Here is a 10,000-nt window from a genome sequence, read left to right on the forward strand (position 1 = left end):
CCACATAATGTTAAGTATACCAAGGACTATTGCAGAGCATCTCTGGGATATTGCTTAAGATTGTGTATTTATTAAATGTTTTGCCCACGGATGTGCATCTGTACTTCAGATATTACTCTTGCATGGTTGTAATGTGTTTGTATATGATAGGTCTGCCTGACCATGTAAAGTACTGTGGTTGTAATGTGTTTGTATATGATAGGTCTATCTGACCATGTAAAGTACCGTGGTTGTAATGTGTTTGTATATGATAGGGCTGCCTGACCATGTAAAGTACTGTGGTTGTAAAGTGTTTGTATATGATAGGGCTGCCTGACCATGTAAAGTACTGTGGTTGTAATGTATGTATGGCAGGGCTGTCTGACCATGTAAAGTACTGTGGCTGTAATGTATTTATGATAGGGCTGCCTGACCATGTAAAGTACTGTGGCTGTAATGTATGTATGATAGAGCTACCTGACCATGTAAAGTACTGTGGCTGTAATGTATGTATGGCAGGGCTGTCTGACCATGTAAAGTACTGTGGCTGTAATGTATGTATGGCAGGGCTACCTGGCCTGCATGGTCTGCCTGGGCACAATGGCACTGATGGCATCCCAGGACTAGACGGTCTGCCTGGGCACAATGGCACTGATGGCATCCCAGGACTAGACGGACTGCCTGGGGCTGATGGAAAACGAGGGAAGAGAGGTACGGAGTGAAAGACCCTTTTACAGTAACAGAGAGAATCGTTCTTACTCTGTATTTTCTGCCTCATTGTATCTATCTGTCCATCATCTGATGTGTCCATTATGTATTGTTACCTGGGGCTCTGTCTGGTTCTGTGACTGAAAAGAGAGAGATAATAGAACAGAAAGGGTAGAGCAGATCTCCTCAGGGTCAATAACATGCACCCTAACACACACAACCTCAGACACACAAGCAAACTCACACACTCACACACACACACACGCACACACCTACACTTGCACACAATTACCCCACGGTGCACCCAGATACACACATAAGCCCCCCACACACACACACACACACACACACACACACACACACACACACACACACACACACACACACACACACACACACACACACACACACACACACACACACACACACACACACACAGATCTCCACATACATAACACTTTCTTTCACCTATTCTTAATTAACTGTCATTGGACAGCCATTCAGATCTATCCAGAGATATGTGATGTGTCATAATGCTGAATCATGTTCTCCACTGTGGTGGGCTTCGCTTTCTCTCCATTCAAACACCATAGATCCGGAAACGGAGGAAGAAAGGAAACTGCTCTTCTGTCCCACAGTAAACTAATGTTATTCATGACTGTGGTTTTGGGCTGCTCTTGAATGGGCTGTAAACCTCATTCTCCCATCAGCCCACTGGTGCGTTCCTCAGGAGGGAAGGACATGATTCACACCCTATTTCCTATATAGTGCACTACTTTTGACCAGAGCCCTATGGGCCCTGCTCAAAAGTAGGGCACTAAATAGACAATATTTTAGCAGCCCAGGAGAAGTGAACGGAATGGTTTACTGGATTGGCTTTGACTTGATGAATCCTTGGAATTTACAGACTGGAAGCGATGATTTAGTAGACCCATGTCTAGTTCACATTGTGGGAACTCTTTTCTTAACAGTAGCTCAGATATAAGAACCCATGTCTCGCACATTACACAAGCTTGACTCATTTGATTGTGGTCTTTATTTCGGGTTTCTTTTTGGGCCTTTATGAATTCCTGTTCTATTCCATGTCTCAAGCTAGGATTTGTAAATCACCTGTACATATGAAAAACCATAACCGTGTTCCTTCACAGGTGAGAAAGGTGAGCCGGGGGAGAAAGGAGATAGAGGAGACCCTGGACCCGCAGGAGAGAATACACAATCGTCCAACGATGTCATCTTGGAGGGTAAGAACGGACAGAAATGACAATGTCCATTGTCTACATGAGATACCTCACAATTACAACATCACTATGACTCCTATAGTACATGATGAGACTTGCTGTACCGTCACCATTGTACACTCAAATGGTTCAGCACATAACTTTATTGCAAAATCTTAACAGATCTTCATTAGAACTGAAAATGAATGTGGTCTTAGCACAACACTTAAGGTACCTGTATATGTTGCAACATTAGTGGGCAAGCCCTGTCCTGTTTCATGACCAGTCGATCCAGTTTATGCCTGGACAGCTCTACTTGAAATGCAATGTGATTGTGAAAATCCTTGTCTTTTGGGTCTGTCTAGGCCCCCCAGGTCCGGCTGGTCCTCCTGGTACTCCAGGCCCCATTGGCCCTCCTGGACCTCCTGGCCCACAAGGACCCCAGGGGCCCCCCAGAAACAGGAGCCACCGGGTCAATCTTTCCATCCACGCTGCCCAGACCCTGGGTGGGTAACTACCCTGCACACCGCTACTTATCCTACCCAACTCCCGTATCTACCCCCCCCCCCCCATCCATACTGTCCAGACCCTGGGTGGGTAACTACCCTGCACACCGCTACTTATCCTACCCAACTCCCGTATCTACCCCCCCATCCATACTGTCCAGACCCTGGGTGGGTAACTACCCTGCACACCGCTACTAATCCTACCCAAGTCCCGTATCTACCCCCCCATCCATACTGCCCAGACCCTGGGTGAGTAACTACCCTGCACACTGCTACTAATCCTACCCAAGTCCCGTATCTACCCCCCCCCCCCCCATCCATACTGTCCAGACCCTGGGTGGGTAACTACCCTGCACACTGCTACTAATCCTACCCAAGTCCCGTATCTACCCCCCCATCCATACTGCCCAGACCCTGGGTGAGTCAGCCTGTTACTATCTATCCTACAGTTCCTCTACCCACCTCCAACTCTCCTACTGATTCTAACATCATCACTTTCATTGATTATCATTGACTATTTCAGATCCGTCACATGCTGTACCAAACGATGGGACTCTGTCCGCCAAAGAGGCTGGGAAGTTACAAGAGATACCACTAAATAAGAAAAACGGTACAATGACTTGCATGACTTCAAGGATTTGTTTAAAAACCCTCAGACAAAACATGAATATGTAAACCAATCAATCTAGCAATCAATTAAACAATAAATGTTTTATCTTCTGTCCCCCAGAGTGCATCATCAAGTCACTGATCAACCCCCGTAACGTATCTAAGATGGAGAGTACGTTCGGAACGTGGATGAAAGACACGGCTGTGCTGAACGACAAACGCATCTGGGTGGCCGAACACTTCTCTGGTACCTCCCAAACTCACACAACAGCCAATCAAATGTCTTTAGCATTTCTCTGGTACCAGGCAAACGCAGACAACAGCCAATCACATTATCTTTAGCACTTCTCTGGTACCTCCTACACACAACAACCAATCAAATGTCTTTTTGATTATCTGTCTCCAGGTCGCACGTTGAAGGAGTATAAGAGCATCACCTCATTCCAGAATGCCACCAGTGAGGTCATCGACGGCAGGAAGTTCTACCAGGGGTGTGGCCATGCCGTTCATAACGGTTCCTTCTACTATCACATCGCCGGAACCACCAACCTGGCCAGGTAAAGAACCATAGTCTGGTACCTCCAACCTGGCCAGGTAAAGAACCATAGTCTGGCACCTCCAACCTGGCCAGGTAAAGAACCATAGTCTGGTACCTCCAACCTGGCCAGGTAAAGAACCATCGTTTGGTACCTCCAACCTGGCCAGGTAAAGAACCATCGTTTGGTACCTCCAACCTTGCCAGATAAAGAACCATCGTTTGGTACCTCCAACCTGGCCAGGTAAAGAACCATAGTTTGGTACCTCCAACCTGGCCAGGTAAAGAACCATAGTCTGGTACCTCCAACCTGGCAAGGTAAAGAACCATAGTCTGGTACCTCCAACCTGGCCAGGTAAAGAACCATAGTCTGGTACCTCCAACCTGGCCAGGTAAAGGACCATAGTTTGGTACCTCCAACCTGGCCAGATAAAGAACCATAGTTTGGTACCTCCAACCTGGCCAGATAAAGAACCATAGTTTGGCACCTTCAACCTGGCCAGGTAAAGGACCATAGTCTGGCACCTCCAACCTGGCCAGGTAAAGAACCATAGTTTGGTACCTCCAACCTGGCCAGGTAAAGAACCATAGTCTGGTACCTCCAACCTGGCCAGGTAAAGAACCATAGTTTGGCACCTCAAACCTGGCCAGGTAAAGAACCATAGTTTGGCACCTCCAACCTGGCCAGGTAAAGGACCATAGTCTGGCACCTCCAACCTGGCCAGATAAAGAACCATAGTTTGGCACCTCCAACCTGGCCAGGTAAAGAAGGGATGGTAATTATCCTGCTTGAATCCAATTGATCCCTTAGCTCCTACCGCACTAGATACTTGTCTGAGAACAATGGATAGTTGTCAGAGGGAAATCAAGGTGAAGCTTTTTGGCCTTGTGCAATTAAAGTCTTGAAGAAAAATATTCTGTCTGTGATGTCCCTGGCTGTGTACGATCCTGAGACTGTTCTTTTCTTCTGCTGGTGTGGCATTGTGGTGCACAGTTCCTAAGGAAAGCAAAGGTAAATGTGGGAATGTAGATTGTTTATTTCTTACCTCCATCTCTCCATCCATCCCCCAGGTTCGACATGCAGTCCAAGCGTCTCCACACCCTGGCCATCGACAATGCTCTGTACCACAACCTGTCCTACCTTCTCTACAACTCCAAGACCTACTTCAAGCTTGCGGCGGATGAGAACGGCCTGTGGCTGATCTTTGCCTCCAGTTTGGACGACAGCATTATGGTGGCCCAGCTGGACCTGAAGAGCTTCTCCGTCACATCGTACATCAACACCACCTACCCCAGGACCAAGGCCGGCAACGCCTTCGTGGCCTGTGGCGTGCTCTACATCACCGACACCAAGGACACCCGTGTGACCTTCGCCTTCGACCTCCTGAAGGGGAAACCGGTCAACGTGACCTTTGACCTGAGGTCCCCTGGCGGGGTGCTGGCCATGCTGTCCTATAGCCCCAATGACAGACACCTGTATGTGTGGGATCAGAGCTACGTGAAGCTGTATGTGGTGCACTTCATCTCTGATGACTGAGACAGTGTTTTGATGGTATTCTGAGGATGTTTTGATGGTATTCTGAGGGTGTTTTGATGGTATTCTGAGGGTGTTTTGATGGTATTCTGAGGGTGTTTTGATGGTATTCTGAGGGTGTTTTGATGGTATTCTGAGGATGTTTTGATGGTATTCTGAGGGTGTTTTGATGGTATTCTGAGGGTGTTTTGATGGTATTCTGAGGATGTTTTGATGGTATTCTGAGGGTGTTTTGATGGTATTCTGAGGGTGTTTTGATGGTATTCTGAGGGTGTTTTGATGGTATTCTGAGGATGTTTTGATGGTATTCTGAGGGTGTTTTGATGGTATTCTGAGGATGTTTTGATGGTATTCTGAGGGTGTTTTGATGGTATTTTTACAGTATTCTGACATTGTTTTGACAGTATTCAGATGGTATTTTAATGTTATTCTGATTAAAGATGGCCAGCTTTTTAAAGGGCTTAATTAAAGATGAACAGCACTAGTGAATATTATGTTTTTTTTATTTAATTTTTTATAATATGTACAGCTTGTCTTTAGTTTTATGCCATCTCAACGAGGACTCTTTTCTAATGGCTTTTTGGGACTGCTGGCTGGGATAAAACACCCTTTTTGTGAATGCTGCTAAATTATTTGTTTAAATTGGATTACAGCTTCCAAAGATGCACACACTGTACCTTTTCCAATGTAGAGTTTAACTGAATAAGGGCTTATCAGAGTAGGAAGTTGATCATTATAATATAATTGTTATAGTCTATATTGTATTGTGGCGATGGTTTAAACAGTAAAATAATTGCTGTAGTTTTCCATATGAGATCTTGGAATGATCTTTTTGTAAGGATACTTAACCGTTTGACTTGTTATATATTGTTTTTATGTCTCTCACTTGTACATTATATTTATTTTGAAAATCTAACTTTTTAAGGTCTACCCTGGAAACCTGGCTTTTTGTGGAGTTAATACTATTTATAACTGTAAAGTCCTTACTAGACTTTCCCTGTGACTGCATGAAAAAATATGTATCAGAAATGAGTTTCCATATTTACTTGGATCCTACCATGACCAGCATCCCTTACAGAGAGCAAAATGTTTTAAAAATACCTATATTGGAAATCTGTACATATGTTTCTTCCCGACAATGATATTTGCCGCTGCATGGTCTCTACTGATTATCATGTCTAGAGAGAGAAAATACAGAAACAAGCATAAAATCAACCTGATGAAATAAAAATAATTTATTCAACTTACAAAGGTATAACTTTGACCACGGTAGAACAGCCTGCTATATATTCCTGTCTCTCTCTGGACTCTCTCTAGTTCTCTAGTTATAGCCTCCCCATAGTGAGCTTTAGATAGATATATACTGTAGATACCTGAACAACACTTTACTTAAAGCACCTTTTTATGAAGTGTTAATATCTTATATAGACATGAATATCCCCTTATAGAGCATTATGAAGTGTTAATATCTTATATAGACATGAATATCCCCTTATAGATGTTATAGAGCATTATGAAGCATGTACCATAAAGCAAAACAAGGCTCGGTACCTTTTTGTAAGGCGCCTAGCGTGTTATTGCTTCACTGTGATGTTTTTAATGATGCTCTATGACTGCATCTATAAGGTGACCTATGAATGTTTATAAGGCATTATAAAGCTTCATAAGTACTAGCATCATACACACGACAGACGAGAGAAGGTAGAATATGTAAACATAGATGTCAGAGATCAGACGTGGTACCCAGAGGGAGGGAAGGAAACACAAATCTGTTTAATAATAATACGTAGAATAATAAAAACAATACAAACATTTAACAAAAGATACAACTAATCCAGCTGGTATGATACGAAACAAAAATTAAGTAAAACGCTTTCATGTTTGTACAAGCTGCTGTGGTATTTCATATATTTATATATTAAAACTATTTCACTTTTTACTACTAGGCCAAATACAGCCAGACATTCATTTGTATATAACAGTAGTTTCTTTGTTCTTCCCATAGCCTATTCGTTTTGAAATAAACTTTTAGTGTCCCCAGATTTGAGTGCAAATATCTATTCAATAAGGTTTGTAAAAACAATACAGTACAGTAGTATCACCAAACACAAACCTATGCCATGTTGCACTGTCCCAGTAAAATACAGTATTAACCCCTTACATTCCTAACGTAAAAGGCAAAAAGTCCAACACAAATAACAACAGCCTGCAAAGAAACAACCAACCAACCAAAAACAAGTAAATAGTTCAACTAAAAAAAATGAAAATGTTTGTGCAAAAACAGAACATAACAGACCCCATGTGTTTCTTTCTTCTCGGGGGGGGGTTCAGTGGAACAGACAGATGAGACATATAGACTACACACAGTCACAGGATCAAAACACACCATCTTCCAAACACAACGTTCTAGCAGTGAGGCCGCTGCTGCCGCACAAACAGGCTTTTGACGGCAGGCGGGCGGCAGATACAGAGAGGTGTGATCACATAGCTAGGCTCAATCAATCAATAGATCAATCGATGGAGTAGGCTAGCGAGTCACTGGGCAGCCAGTGTTATGGGATGGGGTCACTATGGGGATAATGTGCCATTAACAGTGAGATTAACAGTGAGATTAGCCAGGGAATGAAGAGGATAAAACCATTTCAACAAAATGCAGATCCAACAACTTTAGAGTCACACCAGACCACTGACTAAAGGAACCACAGCGCTGGTTAAATGTAGATGCTAAGAGAGTTGTTCAGCTTATGGGCACAAAATGACAACAGATACACACTTTTTAAGAGCTTGAGCACTTGTACAGAGCACTATCATATCAATAAACCATGTGGTTGCACCGCTTAAAACGAGAACAGGAAGTCATGCATAGCTTTCATATGGACTGACACACTCGTAAACGTCCAGCAGACGCCTTTAAAATGACAGGAAATCTAACTGTTAAAATCAAGTATGGAACCTGTTGCTTTTACGTTTTAATACACGCTTTTAGGCTTTGGGAAAGAAAAAAATATTCACAGCTCAATTGAACTTTTCTGATACGATTTCCGCTAGGTAAAGTCATACCGTACACTCTCTGTCGCTCTCTCAAAGCTGCTGAAACCTTGGTCATCTCTCAACCTTTCACCTCTACGTCACTCATATCATTAGAGCCCTCTCAACTAGCCTATCCAGTAGTGTAATATACTTAGTGATCTATCTGTAAACCTTTACCCCGATCTCTCTTCGTCTCTCTCACACAAATCTTGGCTCTCTACACAACATTATACTAGTGAAAGTTTGGTTAATCTTTCAACCTTACTCCTTCCTATCCACCGCCATTCAGACATACCACTTTCAGGTATTTACGTTTCTACAAGATGTTGAATATTCTAGTGAAAGTTTGGTTATCGTTTCAACGTTCAACCACTAACCAATCAGATGACCTCTCTACAGACAGTACAGGAAGTGGTTTGGGGTCTACAGAATGTCGAAGATGCTAGAGGGGATGTTGTAGCGGTCGGGTAGAACCCTCATCTTGAGGGTTCCGTCGGCGCCGCAGGTGAATATGCGGTTGCCGGGGCGGGTCTCCACCTGCATAACGCCTGCTCCGATGTTCCGGAAGATGGACTGCTTGGCATGCTCTGTGCTAAACGAGTGCATGAGGCCATGGCCTGCCAGCTTCCACACCTGGAGGAGAAGGAGAGGAGTAGTGAAAGAGAGAGGTAAATAGAAAGGCAATGATCAATACATTAATGGATTACATGATGTCTTTCACAGATCAATCCTGTGACTTAAATACATTTTTACACACATTTGGTCATTGAAATACAGCTAGAGAGCACAGATTAATGGTTGACAGGGTTGGGAACAATTCAATTTCAATTCAGGAAGATTCTAATTCCATTTTCCTCATTAAAAAGTAATAAGGAAAATCACCTTCATGTTCCCCTCAGCTGAGCCGGTTACGAAGAAGTCTTCGGAGACGTCGAGCGCCAGGGCTTTGACGGCTGAGTCGTGGGCCTGGAAGGTGTGTAGCAGCTGTCTCTGACGGATGTCAAACACACACACAAAGCCCTTCCTGCCTCCCGAGATCAACAGCTGCTGCTTGGGAGCGTACTGCACCACCGTCGCACCACTCTCATGGCACAGGAAGGCTGGACAGACACAGATGACATTCTAACTACGAGTTATGAGTGACAACACTAATACAGGGGAGAGAGGGGTAAGTTGAACCAAACGGTAAGTTGAGCCAGCCCTTGTTTCTAGGAAACCATACACAAAATGTATAATTTGACCAAACATTTAGGAAGAGGACATCATTTCATGGAGTCTGAAAAAGTGGTAAACAAGGTTTAAAAAAACAGATTTTCACCAAGTCAAATGAATTAATTTTGTTAGAGGTTTCATGATGCTTGTATCTAAACTAAAGTAGATAATTGTAAGATTGTTCTATACATCAGTTGGGCTCTGTATAAGCTTCAGTATGAGGTCCTAAACCCAGCATGAAAGTGCATCCTTGGATCTGTGTGGGTTAATATAGTAAATGTTTTTTGCCTTGGGGTAAGTTGAGCCAATGGACATGGGATAAATTGAGCCAACGGTTGAGCCAATGGCCATGGGATAAATTGAGCCAACGGTTGAGCCAATGGCCATGGGATAAATTGAGCCAACGGTTGAGCCAATGGCCATGGGATAAGTTGAGCCAACGGTTGAGCCAATGGCCATGGGATAAGTTGAGCCAACGGTTGAGCCAATGGCCATGGGATAAGCTGAGCCAACGGTTGAGCCAATGGCCATGGGATAAGCTGAGCCACCGGTTGAGCCAATGGCCATGGGATAAGCTGAGCCAACGGTTGAGCCAATGGCCATGGGATAAGTTGAGCCAACGGTTGAGCCAATGGCAAGTTGAGCAAAATGGAGTGTTTTATTTCCAGGT

At 43.8% G+C, this 10,000-nt stretch overlaps 2 protein-coding genes across 2 annotated transcripts in view; one reads left to right on the forward strand and one right to left on the reverse strand.

Moving 5' to 3' along the window:
- Nucleotides 1–5,091, forward strand: part of LOC120052941 (gliomedin-like) — a 6,991-nt gene extending 1,900 nt beyond the window's left edge. Inside the window, exons 5-10 of the mRNA XM_039000186.1 lie at nt 581–694; nt 1,831–1,928; nt 2,270–2,410; nt 3,141–3,266; nt 3,426–3,576; nt 4,626–5,091. Coding sequence (XP_038856114.1) covers nt 581–694; nt 1,831–1,928; nt 2,270–2,410; nt 3,141–3,266; nt 3,426–3,576; nt 4,626–5,091 — 1,096 coding nt within the window. The remainder of the gene's footprint in view (nt 1–580; nt 695–1,830; nt 1,929–2,269; nt 2,411–3,140; nt 3,267–3,425; nt 3,577–4,625) is intronic.
- Nucleotides 5,092–6,838: 1,747 nt separating this feature from the next.
- The window catches only part of LOC120052951 (dmX-like protein 2), an 88,735-nt gene continuing 85,573 nt past the window's right edge, over nt 6,839–10,000 (reverse strand). The window contains exons 52-53 of the mRNA XM_039000197.1: nt 9,001–9,218; nt 6,839–8,751 (exon numbers count right to left, since the gene is read on the reverse strand). Of these exons, the coding sequence (XP_038856125.1) occupies nt 8,542–8,751; nt 9,001–9,218 (428 nt within the window). The 3' untranslated portion in view covers nt 6,839–8,541. The remainder of the gene's footprint in view (nt 8,752–9,000; nt 9,219–10,000) is intronic.

This window comes from Salvelinus namaycush, chromosome 1 (genome assembly GCF_016432855.1).
Source record: "Salvelinus namaycush isolate Seneca chromosome 1, SaNama_1.0, whole genome shotgun sequence".
Taxonomy (NCBI): domain Eukaryota; kingdom Metazoa; phylum Chordata; class Actinopteri; order Salmoniformes; family Salmonidae; genus Salvelinus; species Salvelinus namaycush.